The sequence below is a fragment of the Asterias amurensis genome, chromosome 2 (genome assembly GCF_032118995.1).
Source record: "Asterias amurensis chromosome 2, ASM3211899v1".
NCBI classification, from domain to species: Eukaryota; Metazoa; Echinodermata; class Asteroidea; order Forcipulatida; family Asteriidae; genus Asterias; species Asterias amurensis.
In genome coordinates, this window is record NC_092649.1 from 9840691 (window position 1) to 9865290 (window position 24600).

The window sequence follows — 24600 nt, forward strand, 5'->3', positions numbered from 1 at the left end:
GCAAGGCTAGTGTTCGTTGTGAGTAAACTGATAGGGTAACTCAGCTTTTTTGTTCAACAACAACCCTAAGTAATAAACATACTGTTTGTAATGGGATGTTTTTGGTTTATGGAAACAAAGACAGAGAAACACTAAGACAAATCTAATTGCCTAATTTTCTTCACAAATGCATTACACTACTGCCAAAAATGTTGTTTTCCCCAAATATTCAAAAAAACAAAACAAAAAACAATGAGAGACCAAACCACAGATTGATTTCTGAATACATATTTATTCCTGATCATAAAGCTACATTAATTAGCTATTTTTACACAGAATTTCTTAACTAATAAGGCAGTCAGTTTCCCATGTGGATTATAACAAGATTTTAATCTACGTTAATGGCAACAAAACCTTACCCAAACCCAAAGTCAATCAATTTTCTGGAACAATTCACAAGGGGACAACAGTATTATCAGATTTAGGCCTAAAATTGATAAACCGACTTGGGCCTAATATTGAAAAAACGACAAGGGGTAAGTCCAGCAGTTTCATCAAATTTTTGCCTAAAATTGAAAAAAATCACATGGGGGGTAAGTCCGGCAGTTTGATCAAATTTATGCCTAATATTGAAAAAAATTACAAGGGGTAAGTAAGTCTAGCAGTTCATCAAATTTGGGCCTAAAATTGAAAAACGGACAAGGGGTAAGTCCAGCAGTTTCATCAAATGTTGGCCTAACTTGAAAAACGGACAAGGGGTAAGTCCAGCAGTTACATCAAAGGTTGGCCTAACTTGAAAAACGGACAAGGGGTAAGTCCAAGAGTTTCATCTAATTTTGGCCTAAAATTGAAAAACGGACAAGGGGTAAGTCCAGCAGTTTCATCAAATTTTGGCATAAAATTGAAAAACGGACAAGGGGTAAGTCCAGCAGTTTCATCAAATGTTGGCCTAACTTGAAAAACGGACAAGGGGTAAGTCCAGCAGTTTCATCAAAGGTTGGCCTAAATATGACAAACAGACATGGGTAAGTCCAGCAATTTCATCAAATTTTGGCCTAAAATTGAAAAACGGACAAGGGGTAAGTCCAGCAGTTTCATCAAATTTTGGCCTAAAATTGAAAAATGGACAAGGGGTAAGTCCAGCAGTTTCATCAAATTTCGGCCTGAAATTGAAAAACGGACAAGGGGTTAGTCCAGCAGTTTCATCAAAATTGGCCTAAAATTGAAAAACGGACAAGGGGTACATGTAAGTCCAGCAGTTTCATCAAATTTTGGCCTAAAATTGAAAAATGGACAAGGGGTAAGTCCAGCAGTTTCATCAAATGTTGGCCTAAAATTGAAAAACAGACAAGGGGCAAGTCCAGCAGTTTCACCAAATTTTGGCCTAAAATTGAAAAACAGACAAGGGGTAAGTCCAGCAGTTTCATAAAATGTTGGCCTAAATTGAAAAACAGACAAGGGGTAAGTCCAGCAGTTTCATCAAATTTTGGCCTAAAATTGAAAAACTGACAAGGGGTAAGTCCAGCAGTTTCATCAAATGTTGGCCTAAATTGAAAAACAGACAAGGGGTAAGTCCAGCAGTTTCATCAAAGGTTGGCCTAAAATTAAAATCAGATAAGGGTAAGTCCAGCAGTTTCACTTAAATTTTGGCCTAAAATTGAAAAACGGACAAGGGGAAGTCCAGCAGGTTCATCAAATTTTGGCCAAAAATTGAAAAATGGACAAGGGGCAAGTCCAACAGTTTCATCAAATTTTGGCCTAAAATTGAAAAACGGACAAGGGGTAAGACCAGCAGTTTCATCTTATTTTGGCCTAAAATTGAAAAACGGACAAGGGGTTAGTCCAGCAGTTTCATCAAATGTTGGCCTAAAATTGAAAAACAGACAAGGGGCAAGTCCAGCAGTTTCATCAAATTTTGGCCTAAAATTGAAAAACGGACAAGGTGTAAGTAAGTCCAGCAGTTTCATCAAATTTTGGCCTAAAATTGAAAAACGGACAAGGGGTAAGTCCAGCAGTTTCATCAAATGTTGGCCTAAAATTGAAAAACGGACAAGGGGTTTTATCCAACTCGGCCCAATTCCCCTGACCAACAGCAACTCAAACCCTTACCAATGAACTTTGACCCAACCTCAATACCTTGTTCTAACGGCAACTTCAACCCATACCAAACCAAAACTCTAAGCATAATGTCTTAAACCACTGACCCAAACTCTTGCCCCAATCCTTTGTACTGACAGCAACCCTTACTCCAACCAACCATTCTACGATTATGAACAATTATTATCAATTAAAATTTGTACATTATGGACGGAATCATTTTGTACAGAAAAACATTCTTTCCTCTTTTTACATATCTCTTAAATAGAAAATCTACAAAACTAGAAAATATATATAAAAATGCCTTCCATCTCTTTCTACATGATAAAACAACTACATTAAACAAAAGATTTTAAAGTTGCATCAGAAATAAAGAATATTACTTGTATTGTACCCTACAGCAATGTGTATTAAGCACTGTATACCCAGTTCTTTCACTTTGAATATAATCCAAAGGCAAACTCTAGTGGGATTTCATCCATGACATTGCCATTTCAGAGGCAGTTTGAATCCTATATATTAGCACAACAAAAATAAAGTGATTAAAGGAACACGTTGCCTTGGATCGGTCGAGTTGGTCTTTGCCAATTACTTTGCTGATAGCGTAGACTTTATTTTATAACCATTATTTCATTTTGATTTCTGAGCTGTATAATAATAATAACTTGATTTTTTTATAGTGCGTTTTACAATAGCATGCGCTTTACATTAGTGCATTGGGCCAATAACATTTTCTCAGCTCCCTAGGGAGTATACAACCACAGGCTATCGTGGCACTCAGGAGGCATTTTCAAAAACAGTACCAACTTCCTTCTCACAGGTACCCATTTACACACCTGGGTGAAGGGAAGCAATTATAGTAAAGCATCATGCTCAGGGATACAAGTGTAATAACTGGGATTTGAACCAACATTCTAATGACTTAAACTACCAGAACTTGAATGTTATGCTCTAAACTCCTCGGTCAAGACACCCCATAAATAATTACTTTTTGTCGCTGTTGCTTTTACTTGAGGAAGATGAAGATGAAGATGAAGATGAGGAGGAGGAGGAGGAGGAGGAGGAAGATGTTGATGAAGCTGATTTAATCTTTTTCTTATTACCCTTTGACCCCGGTCTTATCACCTCTGCCGATCCTCTATTGTCAACACCTTGTGTGTTCTGTTGAGATCTCTGACTATCACTGTCCGGTGGTGAGCTAGATTGCGCTACAGCTTCAAACATACTCACCGACGATCCAGTCATTCCTTTTGCGCCTTCAAACATCGGTAGCGGAGGTTTCTTGAAGGAAAGAAGCGAGCCCATATCACTCTCTGGTCCGGGCACAAAGCTGCTAAAGAGAGCGTTATCGAAGGTTGTGATCCCCTCGTCTGCCATGTTCCATGCCTCACGATCGTCAGCGTGGCCACGGATGTAAACTAGAATCTCTTTCAAGTTCAGCTCCTTGGCCTTCGCTCTGTGCAAATGAAACCATTTTTTTTTTAGTGGTTTATTATTTTCCACAAATGCACTTCAGAGATGTTGGTCTTTAGTAGCCTTAATTTTTTTTAAATATTTCACTTGTAGATAATTGCAAAGTAAAACCAAGAGCAGGAAGTTGAATCTCTTTCCGTAGCCTTCGTTGTGTGGAAATGTTTTTAGTGGTTTATTATTTTCCACAATTGCACTTCAGAGATGTTGGTCTTTGGAACTAACCCGTTGTTCATTTTTCATTTGTAGATAATTGCAAATTGAAACCAACCAAATGCAGATACTTAGCACAGTTCATCTAGGGTCAACCACTTACCAGAAATTCAAGATGTTAAATTTGTTTAAAATATTCAGATAAGTTTATGAAAAATGACACCGTCATGGGCATGGTCATTTCTTTGGAACTCCGATATGAAGAGATTAATATTAAGTGACCATCCCTTGAATTGATAAACAACCATAAACAAATTTCACTGAATTTAGCACAGACGCTTACTTCAGAGTATAAGCTTTAAAGCCATTGGACACTTTGGGTAAACAGTATTGTCCAAGGCCCACACTTTGTGTATCACAACTTATATATAAAATAACAAACCTGTGAAAATTTAGGTCATCGGAGTCGGGAGAAAATAACAGGAAAACCCACCCTTGTTTCCGCAAGTTTCGCTATGTCATGACATGTGTTTAAAATAAAAGCGGCATTCTCGATTATCATTGTTTTAATGTTTTCTCAAAAAGTAAAGCATTTCATGGAATAATATTTCAAGAGAAGTCTTTCACCATTACCTTCTGTAAACCCTGTAAGTTATTTGTAAATCTGTGAACCGAAAGTGTCCAATGGCTTTAACTGTCGAGCATTTTATTGGGACAATAAAAAGACGTGTGGAATGGATGCAAAATATACTCACGCAAGGGATCTCTCCTCTAGAGTGCACAGAATCACTTTAGCAACCACCTTCTGCAGAATGGGATCACCCGTTTTGGCAAATTGAAACAGTGTAGTCTTCAAGTTCTGGGCAGCCAGCATTTTGACACAAGCCTGGAAAAAGGGGTGTCACCATTAATTGGGAATTAACACATGCTTGATCAGGTGAATTATTGAGCATTGCTTATACAGTTACTTAAACCATTTTTTACTCAAGGAATAAGATAATGATGAATTATTTTTTCCAACAGTTAAGAAGGCCTTTATGTTATGGGATTTTACCCAAACAAAATATTTGTAGGTAATTAATTAGAACATTATTCAACACTCAAAAACATGTTTCATGAAGTAGTCATGGTAGTGTTTAAAAAAGACATGCCACCCCCCCCCCCAAAAAAAAACACATTTATTTATGAATGAGTTTTATTATAGGCTAAATTCAGAGCTACCAACATTTGCAACTTGCAATCGGGGAGATTTTGATCAAGTACCAGGAAGATATGTATGATTTGAGTCTCCTGACGATGACTAAAAGCAAGCTAGTCGAAACGTTCAGACTACTTTAATAACTCCGCAGTGATTCAGTCAATAACGATCATATAAGCTAAAGTAGTAGTCCCAGCTAATTTTCTATACCATCCGCCCAGGTACGTGTAGAAGTTAAAAAGCAGGTCAGTTCTTTTCAGAACTGTGAAATCTCCGGAATAAATCTACTCCGCGCTCATAGAATATAGAAAGACAGTTCTCTAAAGAACAAACTCTACCTGGCAAGTAGATATACACATGGTGTTACCGCAAACCAAATATATAAATCAGGAAGATATTTAGAATCACACTTGACATAATAAGGAAACAGTTTCCTTAATCAGGGAGTTTTAAAAATTTGTTCATCAGAACATGGAAAGAGTGCATTATTTTCAGGAAACCTTCTGCAGAATCAGGGCGAGTTACATGTAGCAGGTCTGCTAAATTATAAGAAAAAGGAATTATCACTGATGAGGGTCTAGGTTGTGAGGTGATGTAGGGGAGGCAAGTGAAGGACGAGTTTGTTTAGCATACCTCAGGACTCTCAGCAGAGTAGAGTAAGATCTTGCCAGCCAGAAGGAAGATTTCTGAATCCTTGGTGAGACGAGGGATGTTCAGAAGACGATCAAGGAGGTCCTCCTTCAGATAAAATATACAAATAAGATAAAGGACTTGTACTTTCATTACTTAAAGGATTCATGAGAAAGTTCTACTTCAGGAGAAAGATCTCCTGAAGACTTTCAGAGCATACTGATCAAAACATTGAGTTGTCATCTACTGAAGACGATCACAGCATACTAAACGAAACATTGAGTTGTCAACCGTGGGTTCTTTTAGGAACCAACACCACTCTAAAGAGATTTACACATGGTGCTACCACAAACCTCACCTAGCAAATTAACTATTTTCAAAATCAGGCAAAAACTCTTAAGGTACAGTACTAGATGTAAGCAAGACACTTAACCATCGCTTCGTCCTTTGGATGGGACGTAAAGCTGTTGGTCCCATGTGTTGTGTAACCCATGTTCCAGTGCACTTATCGAAAAGACAAGGGGTTTGCCCCAGTGTTCCTGGCTGTGGCTTCTGAATGCCACGTAGCACCTTGTAAATTAATTTAAAAGGTGCTTCATAATTGGGTGTCATAACTCATAACTTCAATAACCCTTCTTTCTGTATATTGTATATAAACATTCAGCCTTGAGTACCTTGTTTGGTAGATACATGTGCTATATAAGACTTCAATATTATTATTTATATAATAAGCAGGGTGGATATGTGCGCATTACAAGTCTTATTATTATTATTATTGTATTATGTACTGACCTGATAAAGGATAACCTCTGAGCTCTCTATAGCGAGTAGTTCAAGAGCTTGAAGGGCTAGCCTAAGCGTCTCGTTGTCTGGTGTTGTACATAGTGACACTAGGGCTGCAGCTGGATTCAATCAACAAAAAACAATATGTCATGATCAATAGACTCTTATCAAGCTGCCTCCATCGTGGTCATGTTCATCGTATCGAATAACACCAATTAATAACAGTTTTGCGAATAGGAACCAGACTAATTTTGTTCTTCCAGCCTCGGTTTGGTAGCATTGATATCAATGAGAGAAATTCAAAATGACTGCATCATGATAAAGGTTTATTCAGATGGAATATATAATAATACGCAAACATCACAGATAACTCTTTTAATATGCGAGAATTGAAACGCAACTGTTCACAAGGCTCGAATTCAGGTCCAAGGCCAGTGTTTGTAGTGTCAGTTCAGTAAACTTATGACCGGACAAATCAAATGGTCTTGTGTTTTTAAATTGAATAATCAGTGTATTATCTTGAACAGAAACAAATTTTGTTAAAAGGCAGTGGACAATATTAGTTACTACTCAAAATAATTATTAGCATAAAACCTTTCTTGATTACGAGTAATGGGGAGAGGTTGATAGTATAAAACATTGTGAGAAACAGCTCCCTCTGAAGTAACGCAGTTTTCGAGAAAGAAGTAATTTTCCACGCGTTTGATTTTGAGACATAAGAATTAAATGTTGATGTCTCGAAATCAAGCATCTGAAAGCACACAACTTCGTGTGACAAGGATGTTTTTTTCTTTCATGATAATCTCGCAACTGGGGGAGGGGGGGGGGGGTGGGGGGCTCGCAAGGGTGTAAGCATCTCCAATAATTTGTCTAGTGAGCATTTTGGGACTGAGGGTTGGCAAGTCATCAAGTAGAACAAAGGCATCAAGGCTAAAATCATTTTACAGACCAGAACAAAATTTGTCTACCTTATAAGCTCAACAAGATTTTTGTCACTTTCACATTATGAAAAGGTTAAGGTTCCTAGCTGGGCGAGTTGGCATTTATTGAAATAGTGGAGAATAGTGGTAGTTGGTAATTTGGTAAGGTGGAAAACCTGTGTCCATACAACCTTTTCCCCCCAAAATGGCTAAAACCTCACTATAACGTTTCTCTGTTTGGATATACAGCATTTTTGTTGTGTTATTCATCAACAAACTAATTTTCAGTACGATCTGAATGCTGTTAAAAAAAAAAAAATTCTCTCCACAAACTATATAATGTGACAAATGAAATAATCTCTAACTACAAGGTATGTTTGACCATGGACCTTTATCACGCTGTCACCATCTTGGTCATGTTCCATGTTTCCATAACAGTAATGAATGCTATAATGAATGCTAACATTCATTGCGCAAACATGGCACCAGACTATTATTTCATCCAACCTCAGTTTGGTAAAATTGAGTTGGAATGGAGTAAAATCAAGATGGCCAGACTGTGATAAAGGTCTATGGAGGTAGGTTCGATGTTGTTGTTGTCAAACTCTGACATTGAGGTACTTACTTGGGGAATTACGTGAAGCCATCTGAGCCCTAACGCTCGGGCTGAAGGCCAAGTCAAGATAGATCCCAGCTATGTTGCGCTTAGTGACCTCGTTACCTTCCTTAGCTGCATGAGCAAGGTCATCCAGGCCCCGGTCAGCAATAACGGCCTGCTTGTTGTCCTCAGAGTCGACCACGATGTAAGAGATGGCAGTGACCGCCTCCTGGACTAGGCGTGGGTAGCGGGAATGCAGCAGGGTAGTCAGGGTGGAGATGCCACCCAACTCCACAAACTGATCCTGGTGGTGGAGGGGAATAAATGAATAAACTTCAAGAGAATTCAAGAGATTTTCAAAAGATGGTTGCATTTTTGAGATATCGCAAAAAATCCGAAGTGAATGTATTTACTCCTAAAAATAATTAATAATAACAAAAAATAGTTTGGGAGGCTAATCATCCTTACTCGCAGCTAAGAGCTGAATTGTGAAGGGCGCCTTTGGCAAGGGCGCCTTTGGCTGCCAGCCACATCAACACATATGACCACGGAGCACAGCCAGAGATCAAAAGTGTTTGACTTTTCCTGAGGGAGGAAAACCGGATGGTTTGGAAAACCCACGTGGCACAGCTCAGAGAACCAATGCACAACTCAACTCACAGTTTGACTTGGCTGGATATCGAACCAGGGTCCCCTTGGTGAGAGGCGAGCACTTTATGCACAAGCCAACAATGCCCCCAAAATAGGATAATAGGAATACACATTATCTTGGAAGCGTAACCCATAATGCTTCCTATATTAAAACGTTCAGGGATAACAAGTGTTGTATTTTTCGATCACCATAGTAGTAAAATGGGTACACTTTCAAGGGTTAAAAGTAGAACACTGAGTATTCTACTTCTAACCCTTGAAAGTGTGCTCATAAAATGGGCTAATAGTTCTGATTGGAATGAGTGGAAATGGTTAAACAGAAGTAGGACAATTCTTGAAATAGCTTTGAAAAACTTCCAATCTCCTCTTATCTCAGAAGAGTATGATTCGTACCTGAATAGCTGGAACTGTAAGCAACTCAGCCATTGCCTCTGTGGAATATTCTTGAGTTGCTTCATCAGTGGATAGACCAAGAGAGATTAGGACCTCCAACCTATGGACATGACCAAAAAAGAACCAAAAACATTCAGAAAAAGAAAAAAGTAAAAAAAAAAGGTTAGTACTCTTTAAAAAACAACCTGTTTTTTTTTCCTTCAAATTCCTGTTGGGATACATTCAACCAAGATATTAAAATGTGGATTGTCATCGCGAATGTTATTGAACGCAGTCAGACGGTGAGGTTGTTAAATGTGCACTATTATTGCAGGTTGGCAAAGTTCATCTATCGTTCAAAACCAAAACTAAATGGTCAGATAGTAGGGAGATGAACCCAACAATTAGTTCAAGTAGGATTTGAAACTTTGCATGGTGGAAATAAGATATAGAAGAGTTTGCGGTAACACCATGTAATGACTACATCTAAATGAGTTGGGGTGGTTCTGAAAAGAACCGTTGGATTAACTCGACGTTTCGATCAGTATTCTCTGATCGTCTTCTGGAGAAGACGTTTAGTTCAAGCTTTGCATGGTGTGAATAATAATTTTAAAAACTTTCAATGATACTGAACTTGCGGGTACAACAAGGTATGAGGGCAACGACTCCCAAAATGACACAACCAAGATCATTCGTCAAGAGGGTTTGAGCCAATTATTATATGTAATCAAAAATATGCAGTACCAAACCTGTTCACAAAATGTGCGTTTAACTCCTATTGCAAATTATCTACGTCGAAAATAAATGGTTGTACTCGTAAGTTTAAGATCATTTATAGTTTATTCTTAGTTCAAGGAGACTTACCCTCCCTCAGCGACGATCCTGAATTTGCTGTCATCTCCAGTTGTTGCTAGAGTGGCCAACTCAAAGGCAGCTTGTCTTCTTTCCTTTATTCTGTTAACAAGAAACAATGTATAAAATACACTATCAGACAGAGCTTAAAACAAAAACCCATTAGACCACCAGGGCCCATCACAAAAATGTGCAAAGCATGCAATTTCTTCCTTGAGAAAAACAGAATTACCAACCAAATTTGTATGTGGTTTTCAGGATAAGCTAACAACATGCTGAATAGCAGTAACAAGCAATATGCACAAATGAAAATTGGGTTGGTAAGCATGTTTTTATCAAGGAAGAAATTTCATGCTAAGCAAATTTTTGTGCTCTGAGCAGCTCTATGAAATTAGGCCCAGGTCTTTTTGATCAAACTCATCAAAGGTGAAATATTTGCAACTCGGATATGTGATCAGTATGCAAATTAGGTCTGCGATGTTGACCAAAATATGGCTTCTTATATAGCGATCATACCCATCACTCAGTGACGCTTAAAGCCATTGGATACTTTTGGTACAGAAAAAAAATCACAGATTTACACATAACTTACAGGGTTTACAGAAGGTAATGGTGAAAGACTTCTCTTGAAATATTATTGATATCGAGAATTACTGATTTATTTGAAACACATGTCATGACACGGCGAAACGTGCGGAAACAAGGGTGGGTTTTCCCGTTATTTTCTCCCGACTCCGATGACCGATGGAGCCTAAATTTTCACAGGTTTGTTATTTGATATAGAAGTTGTGATACACGAAGTGTGGGCCTTGGACATTACTGTTTACCGAAAGTGTCCAATGGTTTTAAGGCGCTTCAACATTTAGTATTTTCTTGCGAGGTATTGTGGAGCTGCACTTTTGAAGTATGCAATTCCTTTTACATAACACAAGGTGCTGTAAGCAACATGGAGCCAATCAAATATCTGAACCCCTTCTCTTTTCAAAAAGTGCACATGGTTGTTTTAATGTGCATTACACAGCACACAGAACCAACGGCTTAACGTCCCATCCAAAGGACGTAGTAATGATGTTTAAGTGTCTTGCTTAAGTACACAAGTGTCACGACTGGGACCCAACACTCTCCTTAACAGAAACACCAGAGCTTCAGTCCAGTGCTCTTATCGGCTCGTCCACGACACGCCCTAGTTGAGTGTTAAAATACGTACTGTTGTCTTCAAAGGATTTGGGTACTTTTTGTAACACAAAAAGCTACAGCACCTCAGTAAGTAATATTTTAGGGGAAGCTTTCTTCCATCATTATCTTCAAACTGTGTGAGTTTGATGTATATATTTGTGGACACAGAGTTATGTCTTACAAAAAGTACCCGGACCCTTTTAAAGAATGGCACTTCAGATATTTCTTAATAAATCAGAGCAAAAGAATCACAATAACTATTTTAAAGGTTTTAATGGATGTTAAATTGGCATCAGGAATCAACAATATCAACTTAAGTTTTTACTCTTACACCGATGTGTGTAAGCACTGAATACTCAGTACTTATGCCTGTGATTTTGTTTTCATAGGACTTGGGAAAGTACCGAGTGTAAAGAAGGTACATTAGACTTGAGTCAGTCTGCTAATGGCATACGTAGCATACAGTGCTTACACACATCGGTGTAAGGGTAAAAACCAAAATTCAAATAACTAGGAAATGTTTTTTGGGTGAAAAGTTAACGATTGCTCCTTGCCGAGACCCACCTTCCATTTCTCGCCGTCTCAATCACCTTCTCCACATCCCTGGTAACCACGAGGTGTTCCTCCAGGAAATCACCGATGCTGAACTTGAAGTTGTAGAGCAAGGACATAGCCATTGACCAGATGATGAAGAGATAGATAGAGTGCAGAGAGAAGTAAATGGCTAAGAAGTAGGACCAGAAACCACGCACTGTGCAGGAATCAGTCGTCTCATCCGTCAGACAAGAATAATCCTAAAAGAAAAAAATGTTTAAAATCCTTTGAAAAAAATCTTAAAATGTAATATTAATGGGCAGTGCTGTTAACATTTCCTTAGACACGTATTAAATGTCTTTAAAGGCAATAGACACTATTGGTAATTACTCAAAATAATTATTTGCATAAAACCTCACTTGGAATTGAGTGATGGAGAGAGGTTGATAGTATAAAACATTTTGAGAAACAGCTCCCCCTGAAGTAGCATAGTTTTTTAGAAAGAGTAATTTTCCCTGGTTTTGATTTTGAAGTCTCAGAATAAGATTTTTAGGTCTCGAAATCAAGCGTCTGAAAGCACACGTGTGACAAGGGTGTTTTTTCTTTCATTATTATCTCGCAACTTCAAACGACCAATTGAGCTCAAATTTTCACAGGTTTGTCATTTGATGCATGTATGTTTAGACACACCAAGTGAGAAGACAATATTACTAATAGTGTCCCGTGTATTTAAAGGCATTAGACACTATTTGTAATTACTCATAATAATTATTAGCATAAAACCTTACTTGGTAACAAGTAACGGGGAGCTGTTGATAGTATAAAACACTGTGAGAAACGGCTCCCTCTGATGTAAGTAGTTTCCGGGAAAAAAAGTTATTTGAGTGATTGATTTCCAAGTTTCACAGGTTTGTTATTTTATGCATGTTGCGATACACTGAGTGAGAAGACTGGTCTTTGACAATTACCAGAGGTGTCCAGTGTCTTTAACCACTAATGGCCATTTTTCAGAACAATAAAAATAACCTAAAAAGTATGATGACTGAACATTTTAACTTTCTAACTTAAGGTTTTATACAGGATCGGCAAGGTTAAATAACATCAATGTTAAATTGTAGTCTGAGAGTTTACGAGTTTTAATCAGTCCTCTAAACTTAAGTAAGCCATATCATTTAAGAAAATAGTATATGGAAACCTAAAAACACAACAAAAATCCCTTGCTCAATGCCAAAATTAAGGAAAATGTCAGTATTTACATGCTGGAAAGTGTGCACAGTTTCTCATTATTTTTTCCTGACGAGTCACACTGAAGACTTAAAGCACAAATTCTCTCAGATTTATTAATTCATTAATAAGAAGTACCTCTTCATAACAATGCTCTTTATAATGTGTTTACACTATACCGGACATTTTGAAAAATTGCCATCATGTTACAATAACATTTCAAAAAGAGTTCCAGGAAAAGCAAAATGTTTTAACTTACCAGGATGGACAGAATAAACCTGATGGTCAGAAAAAGCGCTACACCCCAATTCACCATCGTCAAAACGGAAAAAGTCACCAAGAAAAACTTGGGCCTGCAAAAGATAAAAAAAAAGATAAATTTGTGGGGAATTATTAGAAAACACTCGTAAAAAATCTCAGGATTGCTTTGTTGTAAAGCAAAGCTCATCCTCCGAACAATCATCGTAAAAAAACATTCTCCTCTGAAATGGTTCCATTTTGAGAGAGAAAAAAAAGCACAATTTGAAAGATCAGTATAATATAAAAATATCACAAACATTTTATTCATTTCAGGATCATTGAATAGTTTCATTGAATGAACTCTTACAGGAGAGAAATTATATTCTATCCCTTTAAAAACATCATGTCAAACACACAGAACTCAAGCTCTGGTGTCGCTGATCAGCAGAGGGTGGGTTCAAGTCCTCAATATTGCTTTGTCCTTCTGATGGAGGTTGTCGTGTGTGTGTATTACGCCAAAAAAAAAACAGTTAAACTAAAGGCCGATTTATAGTCAGTCGCAAGATGGTCGCGCGATGGAAATCTTGATGTGCGATCATAAAAAACACAGTCAGCCTTGACTGTAAACTGTGTTTTTTTAGGATTGCGCTTAAGATTTCCATCGCGCGACCGACTATAAATCGGCCATTATTGCTAAGAGGAAGGAACAATCTCCCGGAACATCTAAAAAACCATTGACTCCATTATTAGGTTTAAGGCTGATTTAAAGACGCACTTATTTAACATTCAATTCATCCATTTTTGTTTGTTACCCAGTACATCTTGTCTTTGTACTATGTTGTGTTTTTCTCAAGAGCGCTTAGGGACATGTTTAATTACTTTGTGTTATGCGCTACATGTATACAAGAATGGTTAACTACTATTTTATTATGTACTTTCTTTTCAGAGTCCTGGGTAAAAGAGTCCCGGTGTGACGGTTTCAACTTTCCGCCGTGTTCAGTTTTCCGAATGACCAAATACGGTAACATTACGTCATGCCACGCCTGCACACAGCAAGCGAAAGTAGTCCATTTTTAGTGCCGTATTGAGTCATCCGTGTTACTCTCCGATAGCTGTCATGACGGCGTCCACGAGTACACCGAGCGGCGAATGCGTGGATCGTATGAGAGAGTTTGGTGTGAAGACCAAGCAAATTATTCTGTATTTAACCAGTGGTACATATACCGAACGAGCGTCAGAGAATCAGACGAGATTTTTTATTTTTCTGGTTTAGTTTATTAAATTTATTTATTACCGTTTTTTATTTTAGTTATTTAGTTATTTAGTTATTTTTATTTCACTGAACTACAGTTCTCGCCAGGGTACTCGCGGCGATATTTTTGTCTGGCTATGTCACCCGGAAAACTGAACACGCCGGAAGACTGAAATCGCCACACCGGGCAGGCCTGGCCATCCACCGTGGCTACAACACTCACCATAGACTGGACGGACCAGTAAACCCCGACCTGTGAGTGTATGACGGACATTTCTCCATGGTGTACAACGTAATCAATCCCACACCCACACAGTAGATCAACATGGCCCATGGGAGGAAGGAGCCATACTGCCAGGGCTGGTACGGTGAGATGAAGTACCATAAGAACATCAAAGCAGCAAACAGAGTGAAGACACGATTCAGCGACAGGATGCCCTGATAAGTCAAAAGGAATCAAACGCTGAAATAAATTCTGGCATTCAAGAAAGGGTCGATATGACAGATCATTAAAGGAACATAAAAGAATTGGTTCTGCTAGCAAAGCAGTTGCTGGCAGTGTAAGCACTTTATGTATCCACCTATACATTAACTGACAAACCTGTAGAAATTCATGATCGATCGACCATCTGAGTCAGAATAGTGAAAAACCGATTACAAATTTTGAATTGCATCGATGCCAAAACAAAAATTAATAAAACGTTCGCTGAGCGATAAACTCCAAACAAGAAATTAGATTATTCTTTTCTCATCAAATAAGAAATTTCAGACAGAACAATTTCACGGATGTTTTCTACTATCATTATCATTAGACCGTGTAAATTTTATGTAAATCTGTGATCTTCACAATTTTTGTTTCTTACCAATTATGTAACATTCCTTTAGGAATTTTGTGCAGTTTTTAAAATTGTAAATCGTGAAAGTTTCAATCATCAAAAATTGAGGTTTATACCATACTGGACTCTACTCACCTAACTACCGAGTTCCCTAAGGGAAAATTAAGCAATATTGATGTATCTCATGTTGTCCTATGTTTATAATGTTTTTATTGACTAAAGCCCGGTTCATACTTCCTGCGATTGCGAACGCGAAGCGAATTTGACGTGAATTTGGCGTAACACCCCTTCTTTCGCAGCGATACTCGCAAGTGAGTAGAGCAGAGTTCAACTGCTGCAAATGAATCGTTGCAAATTTGTGACGTCAACATTCGCTTCGCATTTGCATGATGAACCAGGCTTTATTGTAAATAATTATCAATTTTTAATATATGGCCAGGGATATTGGAACTGAAGGCCTTCGGGTTACAGTTTTTTGGGTAAAACCTTTTTAATTCTAGGCATAATGTCCCTGGTTTTTGTTTTGTTGATGTTTGTAGTTAGTATGTGTTTTTATGCCAAATAAGTAATTATAGAAATTAATTGTGAAAAAAGTACACCTCTACCATGCCCCCTTTCCTCCATTTCAATTTTCCTTCCCTTGCTTCATCTGACTTAATTTTGCTTCCTTTAAAGGTAGTGGACACTATTGGTAATTACTCAAAATAATTCTTTTCATGAAACCTTTCTTGATTACAAGTAATGGAGAAAGGTTGATAGTATAAACATTGTGAGAAACAGCTCCCTCTGAAGTGAAGCAGTTTTCGCAAAAGAAGTTATTTTCCACGAATTTGATTTCGAGACCTCAGATTTAGATTTTGAGGTCTTGAAATCAAGCATCTGAAAGCAAGCAACTTTGTGCGACAAGGGTGTTTTTTCTTTCATTAATATCTTGCAACTTCAACGACCCATTGAGCTCAAAATGTTCACAGGTTTGTTATTTTATGCATGTGTTGAGATACACCAATTGTGAAGGCTAGTCTTTGACAATCACCAATAGTGACCACTGCCTTTAAACTTGTCAATGTTTATGTACATACACTGAAACCGGACATCATCTGTTCTCTCCATTTCAACATGGCCACTTCCTTGATCAGAGCAAACTTGATCTCATCGCTCTGCCCTGCACCCAGCTTGGCCTTCTCGGCTCTCACATCTGTGAAGGACTGCACAAACAAAATACAATTAAACTTTCAAGCGATAAAATGCAAATAAATATTTCCATGATGGCATGCATACAAGCAATTTTCTACAGACTACGGATTGGAGAAAAAGTGTGTCTCTAAGGACAGAACAGTCTGGGCTTTTTTAAGTAACTCATATAATAATAGATGTTCAATAGAAGTACCTCATGTTTTTTAGCCAGCGGTACCATCTTTAGCACACAGTGGTCTCCGATGCGGTAATCCTCCAATGTGTACGCGTCTCGTAGATATTGACCTTTGTACCTCATGCGGAATTGATGGTCCTCGTGACCCATCTGGTAGAGGATGTGCAAGAGGTTGGCCCTGACACGGGCCAGCGTGTCCCCAGGGAAACATTGCAGAACAAAGGAGTGAATCTGGTAAAAAGAACAGCATGTAAATTGAGAAATAAGGAGATTTATATAAAAAAAAGAGTTTATCAGAGTCTTTTACGTACATCCACATGATGTTGGAAGACAAGTTGGTCTGATCCATTCATTCATTCAATTTAATTCAATAAAAGCATTTAAAAAAAGGGGCAAACACAATAAACATTGCCGTAGCTATTGCATTCTTTTTTATAAAGTAGTTAACCACAAGGGAAAAAAAGAAGCCGATTGAATTGGGTTGGATAGCGCAGTTGAAAGAGCAACATCACATTAATCCGAAGGAACTGGTACAAATTCCCCTCTAGACATGTTTATTTTATTTAATTCAAACCCGAAATGAATATTTTGGTACTCATAATCAACAATTAAATAGCTCCATGGTGTTTGAAAGCAACAACTTAATTATTTTTCCCTCCTATATTCCCTCCCTCCTATGTGAGTAAAGACACCATGCAGTAGACAATTACAAACGGGTACCAGTTCGGCACCTTGCAAACCTGGCAGTTTTGGCACTTACAAACTGAAAACTCGGCACCTTCCAAACTCGGCACTCACAGCGTTAACAAAGCTATACTAAACTAGATTCAAACCAGTTTTTATTGTGTAACTATACACATTGAGAAGTCAAAAAACGTGTGATGCTTCAGGTGTGTAGTACAAAGGAAATTTTAGTTATTGATGGCGAACGGTCCTAAACTTTCACCGATCAACGCCGGTTTTAAAAACATATAGCGTTAAGGGGGTCCAAAATATTAGACCATTATTATAAGGCTCACAGGGGAGCCTTATAGTTTCTAGAAGTAGGTGCAGAGTAGGTTTGCGGAGTTTGTGGATGCCGAGTTTGCAGGATGCCGAGTTTGCGGATGCAGAGTTTGCAGGATGCTGAAGTGTCCAGTATTCTTACTTACCTACCCTTTCTACCTCCATGCCTACCCCATCCAAACAAAGCCCAAGCCAAGCTATAGCTTACGACTGCTAACTCAAAGTCCTTTTTTTACAGGATTAAAGTACAGCTCCCAGTCATTTGTTCTTTATTGAACTGCTAAAATTTATAGAGCATAAATAATGCCCACTCACATATTCTCAAATGATTGTTCAATGGTCTGATCAATGAAAATGATCTCTCCAGCTATGTAGAAACTTTGGAGAACTTTACAATCTTGGATTTTTCACGAAACTGGTTAAGTACATTCATACCTTTTTAGTATCTGACATTCTCCCCCCTCTCAACGAAAATATTAACTTACCGCAAATGCGCTGCTTTCCACGTAAATCAACATGGTTGTGTGGTCTTGTCACGGTCAGCCTAAGACAAAGCCACGATGAAATCTCACATTTTACTCACAAAGGATTTGGTTGAATGACGAACTTGCGCTAGCTTGCTCTTCCAAAACAAATATCCGTGTTACAAACTTCACGAAAAGACAGGTACATGCAGGTGCAACTTCATTTCTTATGCAAATTACCCTCCAAAACGTCAGAAGTGCCAAGGTAACGCGTCTCACCATAACTGGACACATGAGGGCGCTAATTAAAACTTATTCTGTCGTGCTCACATACGTAGGTTTTATTCATAGAGCTAAAAAAAAAGAGCGCTTTGTGGTTTTATTATGTCTGTGGTCGTAGACGCGCACCCCACCCACTAAAACAAAAATCCTTTAGAAATAGAATTCACGCTTGAGGAATACTTTTTTGTTTAAGGCAGAGGCAGTGGACATTAGTGGTAATTACTCAAAATAAAACCTTTCTTGATTACGAGTGATTGGGAGAGATTAATAGTCACACGAAACAGCTCCCTCTGAAGTGACATAGTTTTCGAGAAAGAAGTAATTTTCAACAAATTTGATTTCGCGACCTCAAGTTTAAAATTTTAGTTCTCGAAATCAAGCATCTGAAAGCCCACAACTTCGTGTGAACGTGGTTCGACAAGGGTGTTTTTTCTTTCATTAATATCTCGCAACCTCGATAACCGATTGAGCTCAAATTTTTACAGGTTTATAATTTTACGCGTATGTTGAGATACACCAACTGTGAAGACTAGTTTTGGACAATCACCAATAGTGTACACTGTCTTTGAACTCCAAAAGTAGTTACATAGGAGTCTCTCATTCTTTTGAAAAGGGGAAAAACAACTGCAGTTAAAACCCTGTACGTAAGTTTCGTATTTTCAAATTAATGGGGGAGCTGTGGTTTGGATGGGAGAATTGCTAAGCCGCTATAAAAATGTTGATTTTCAAATAGAGAGCAGGCGTCTAGAGAAAAGACAAATTAAAAACGTGCTCACTTTTTAAAGATTTTAAGGTGTAAAATGCAAATAAACTCATACGGAAAAGTTGTTTTATTGTCTGCTAAAAAAGGAAGAAAATGTCGGTGTACACAATGCTTTAACGTGCACTGGAGTCAACACATGACAAATACAGAACTGTATGGTAAAGAACCAAAACTATCCATCAAAATACAAAATCATCGTCTGAGACTAGCAGGGCATTCATACAGAAGCACCAAAGAACCTGTCTCTCAGCTAATCACCTGGTCACCGAAACATGGAAGGAGAAACAGGGGAAAACAAAGGCTCAGTTATACAAATGTAGTTGCCAGGGACATCGGGGCGCTTCCAGCTGATCTTCCCAACTTAATGAGAGATCGACATGGATGGGCAAAGCATAGCATGATTCCGACCTCGGTCGACTAGGAGAGAGAGACACATGGAGGTAACGTGTACACAACAGCACGACTGCATGCAAAAGTGCATAACAAGCCTTAGGTGTTCAGGTATCTGAAGTTCTGAACACACTAGTTGTTCACTAACCCTCACAATATTCTCAGATTTTCGTCTTTTAGAGCGACGAGTCAACAAAATTGCTAGAGGATAAGTTGTAAGGAAAGTTCTGCAAACAAATCAAACCATTTTTAGTTTCTAACAGAGTTTTAGGTGAATTTAAATTTATTTTGCAGACTATTATTATTTACTACGCAGTGTGAAATTTTAGTGACAGTCATTTATTGGAATTGCGCAAATAAAACAATGCGTTGATTGGTCAAGAGTTAGCAATGATTTTGATTGGATAATCACTGTTCGTACATCTGCATACTGACAAAACAAATGCCCTTGTATGGTCATGGTTTTCTCGCAAGAAGAGGATTCCAAAAATAGAAATGATCATGTTTATCATGTTGAACAACGAAATTCCCGTTACTACTTGGGCCCTTTTCGAGGACACGGCTTCGGCGTCTGTACGCAAAACACGCGCAGTTTTGTTGTCAAAACAATTACGGGCCAAGCAAGCCTGAGCCGAATCCATGGTTTCGAAAAGGGCCACAGGCTTTATTTAAATTCCGTCCTCGATCGTGTGAGAGGTTTCTATAATATTATCCGTCGTCAAAATGTAGCTGTATGTGGTACAGCTCGACTCGCAGGTTCGGGTTTGGGCGAGCCTTCTGGATTGTTAGGCGAGTGTGCAACATTTTTTTTGTAGGGGGGGGGGGGCGGTGGGGCACTTTGTTAGTGTAAACAAATATATCTCTGCGAGTAATTGGAAAAATAGTTTCAATTATACAGAATTGTATGATGTTTTATTATAAAGATCCTTACCACCAGTACCCCGAGACAAAAAGAACCCTTAAAATCTCCCCATATAACCTGCAGGGGGCTGGCCCATTCCGGACTTCTGAACAGCCAAAATGAACCTTCAAATTCCACTAAATTCAAGTTCTTGGAAATTTGTTTGATGAATTAAAATTGAGCTGAAGTTATGTAAACAATAATGCACGCACAAGACAGGGCAATAATTAACGTCACAAATAATCACATTTATAATAATCACGTTTATTGATGGTTATTTCTCTATATATATATATTAACATAAAATTTAGGCCTATTTTAATGAGATGCTATGCACTGTAGTAAAACAATAATTATTGCATATTAAAGAATTTAAAAAGAAAATAAATAATAAATTTCAGAAACAAAATGAAGAGAGAAAGAATTGGTTTCTCTCTTATGTTTGAATCTTTTGGCTGTGTGTATTTGCATGATGTATATTTACAACATTATATTTATTATGTTTACTGAAACAAAAAGTGAGCTCAACTGCAAACAAAAAAAAGATGAAGAGAAACAAAAACGTAGTGTGAACCATTTCTCTTTTAAACGGTAAATGTTCCGAGACCTGCAAGGAATGGTGCACATGATGTGAGAAAAATAATGTTTATGTTTGCAGTCATCAAAGTTGCACACTGTAATTTTTTCATTCAAATCAGAGTTGTCGTCAGTTGACACAATATACCATATAAAATATTCTTATAAACATAATACTGCTCTTCATTCATTTAATATAATTACAAAAGACAAAATATCAAACTATAATCTGCCTTTGTTCGGTGGGAGTCAATAGTTTTTTTTTTTTTTTTTAGTTTACAATAAATCTCAATACACCATACAATCATCTTGGCCTAAAAGAGTAAAATAAAGTCTTGGCTATATTTGCAGTTTTGTTTGCGAACCTTAAGGCCAAATTCACAATGAGTTGATCTTAACTGTCAGCAGTGTGTGCCACAGTACAAATCACTTGGTTATATCGACAATAGATGGATCTCAGCGCTTTGTGAAATCGAGCCCTGGGTCCAAATATTGCTTTAAAGGAACACGTTGCCTTGGATCGGACGAGTTGGTCAAAACAAAAGCGTTTGTAACCGTTTTTTATAAAATGCATACGGTTGGAAAGATGTTTTAAAAGTAGAATACAATGATCCACACAAGTTTGCCTCGAAATTGCGTGGTTTTCCTTCTACTGTGCGAACTAACATGGTCGGCCATTTATGGGGGTCAAAATTTTGACCCCCATAAATGGCCGACGTGTTAGTCGACGAGGTAAAAGGAAAACCACGCAATTTCGAGGCATGTTTGTGTGGATCATTGTATTCTACTTTTACAACATCTTTCTCCCCACATGCATTCTATAAAAAACAGTTACAAATGCTTTTCAAAGACCAACTCGACCGATCCAAGGCAACGTGTTCCTTTAATCTGTGAAAGAAAGCATTGTATAGAGATCGAGCGTTAGATTGCAAGTGCAAATAACAGTCACCCACACAAACGCGCACGATTCCACAGAAAAAAAGCACACAGCATTATAGACTATTCGTTAATCTATATATTTTGTGTCTTTTTTATTTACATGTTGACAACTCATCTAAAGATAAATCTAGGTGCTTTGTGATACCGAGGCATGTGTCCACACGTATATAAATCAGTATAGAACCTTAGATTGCAAATGCATAAAAATTAATAACTGTCACACACAAATGCACAATTTCACAGAAAAAGCACATGGAATACAATATATATTTGTGCGTTTGCTTGACATAAAAGTTGAAATTGTATTGGCATTGAGTTTATATAAAATAAAATTGTTGTGCTTCTGCCAACTTCAAGTCAATGCAAAAAAAAACCATCTGGAATGAATACATAAAATTTGAATCATTTCACTTATTGCTATCAATTCTCTATAGTGTTACCAGCTGCTTTATAAAAAAATATACATTTAGAAGTTCAACAGTTCTGTTCAAAATGATGTGGATTTGTAAAAAAGCCACCTTCAATTATAACTAAATAACAATCTCACGAAGTGTGTTGATTATAGACCCATTGTTAAAAACCTGGTACTGTGGTAGGAAGGCGGTTTTAGGAAGCACAAATTTATTCAAACCTTTGGTAAAAAAAAAAAAAAAAGATTCAGCACCATCTCGTCCAGAAACTAAAAACCAACTACCTGTAGGCCTAAATACTGAAAACAGCTGGCCAGTTTCTCTCACTATAGCATGGCCGCAACATTTCTGACCAGCAGCTGCGTCAATTAATTATTAAACTTAAATATCCGCCATTTGTTTTGACAATTTCTACTTGATAATTGCACTGACTCAGAAGGAAACTTTAAAACTCTCAGCATTCAAAGATGTACAGAGAGAAGTACAGTATAAACAGAGAGGTCTTCAATATTTGATTTTTTTGGAAGTGTGTATACGTGTGTATACATTAATGGTTGCATTATGGGATATCGCCAAAAATCTTGAGCAAACAACCAGTAAGACAATCCTCTACAGGGACAAACAACCTAAGAAACTTGACTGAAAGTAACGCTTCTTAGATTCAAATTTAAAGGCATAAAAAATACATCTCTTTTTAAATAACCACCTTACTTTGATGTGAAATGTTTCTCATAATGCTTTATACTATCAAATGCTGAGGTAGGTTTCTATCGAAAAGTTTGTCTAGCAAACTAATCGTATACCCACCCTCCCTTCAACTCTTCTTTGGAAAGACATTTTACAATATATTTAATTATATTTTATTATTTGTTATTCTTCTGTACATGCTGTTAATGCCATATGTCCATTAAAAACCATTATTATTTTCCATGAAATCATAAAAATAAAGATTGTCAAGAATTCAATTTTATTTCAAATTGCTTTTAGTTAAAATAATAAATTAAACTGGATTCTTCTGTAAAGGAATACGGGTGAGGAGTTACTAAAATGAACAAGCCATAAAATTTATTTCTAGCTGGGTTTGGCTGGTACTAAAAGCCACAAAACAATGGGAATAGATGAAAATAAAGTAAGATCCATACACAAGTTTTCAGATGTAAAAAGAATAAAGGTTAGGTAGTCTCGGAATACGATATCAACATGTTTTCTCCGGTCAGCAGGAGTCAAACCCGCCCACAGAGATAACAAGTGGAGCACAGCACCACTTACCAACCAAGGGCAAATTTCATAAAGCCACTCGGCAACAAATTTACACTAGCACTGACAACTTACTCAGCAGAAATACGTTACCAACCATGTGAAGATTCTGGTGACGACTAGAGCAAAGCTAGTCAAAACGTTGAGACCAATTAAGAACTAATAATATAATAAGACTTGTAATGTGCACGTATCCACCCTGCTGGGTGTTCAAGGCGCAAGGTGTTCAAGGTGTTCAAGAACTTCAGAATTCGCAGGAGTGAAGTCAAATAAAGAGAAGTCCCCTTCTTCCACTAAAGCGAAAAAAGTAATCCAGACCGATTTCCTACAAAAGGCAGGACGGTTCTTTTTCAGAACTGAGAAGTCTTGCGAATTCCGAAAATCCACTCTGCAGTAGTAATGAGTTCCCATAATCTACTCCGCGCTAGTAGAATACAAATCAAGACAAGTTTTCAAAAGAACGTAAGTTACCCAGCAAGTAGTTGGTGTTACCGCAAACCAAATTATACATCGATATCTCAATCACCATGGGATACCTCAAATCCCATGCTTGATACTGGTGTTTCTGATCAGCAGAGTGTCGGTTCGAATCCCCAGCCGTGACATTTGTGTCCTTAAGCAAGACACTTGACCATTGCTTCGTCCTTCGGATGGGACGTAAAGCCATTGGTCCCATGTGTTGTGTGACACATGTAAAAGAAACCAGTGCACTTATCGAAAAGAGAAGGGGTTCGCCCCGGTGTTCCTAGCTGTGGCTGCTATATGCGCCGTAGCACCTTGTAAACCCTTATAAGTGCTACGCAATTGGGTCTCAGAATTCATCACTGTAATAAATTATCTTTCTGGAAGTTTGTATACACTCAGCGCCTTGAGTACCTTGTTTGGTAGATACGTGCGCTATATAAGACTTCGATATTATTATATTATTATTATTATTTGCAGAATTAAACATACTTTAAACGTATTGACTTATACCACCTTAATTTGGGTAAATTCATGAATAAATGTATGCATAACCCACTTTCTCCGTCTGAATTCTTGTTTTACATAACTTAAAATATCCATGCATATAATATTTGTTGTAGCGCTCAGGATAATTGGCTCGTCCATATTAATAGATTATCTTAGTCCAAAACAATGTTGTCCATCGAGGCATCTAATACTGGAATAGTTTAAATGATTCTCTTAAATATTCACCCTCTCTTTTTAAGAACTTGTAGGTTGTGTTGGCCTTGTCTCATATTGTCTTGTCTGCTTCCTTTGTGTCCTTTGTCCTGTC

At 37.7% G+C, this 24600-nt stretch overlaps 1 protein-coding gene across 1 annotated transcript; it reads right to left on the reverse strand.

Annotated features, from left to right (window-relative positions):
- Positions 1 to 2788: 2788 nt before the first annotated feature.
- LOC139954448 (uncharacterized) lies at positions 2789 to 18010 on the reverse strand. Its single transcript, XM_071954248.1, has 13 exons — positions 17825 to 18010; positions 16353 to 16565; positions 16045 to 16170; positions 14353 to 14567; positions 12897 to 12990; positions 11444 to 11673; positions 9716 to 9805; positions 8873 to 8972; positions 7856 to 8132; positions 6320 to 6429; positions 5531 to 5635; positions 4455 to 4585; positions 2789 to 3532 (listed from the first exon to the last, which is right to left on the reverse strand). The coding sequence occupies exons 1-13, from the start codon at positions 17855 to 17857 to the stop codon at positions 3061 to 3063; spliced, it is 2196 nt and encodes a 731-aa protein (XP_071810349.1). The 5' UTR covers positions 17858 to 18010; the 3' UTR covers positions 2789 to 3060.
- Between the last annotated feature and the right edge of the window lie 6590 nt (positions 18011 to 24600).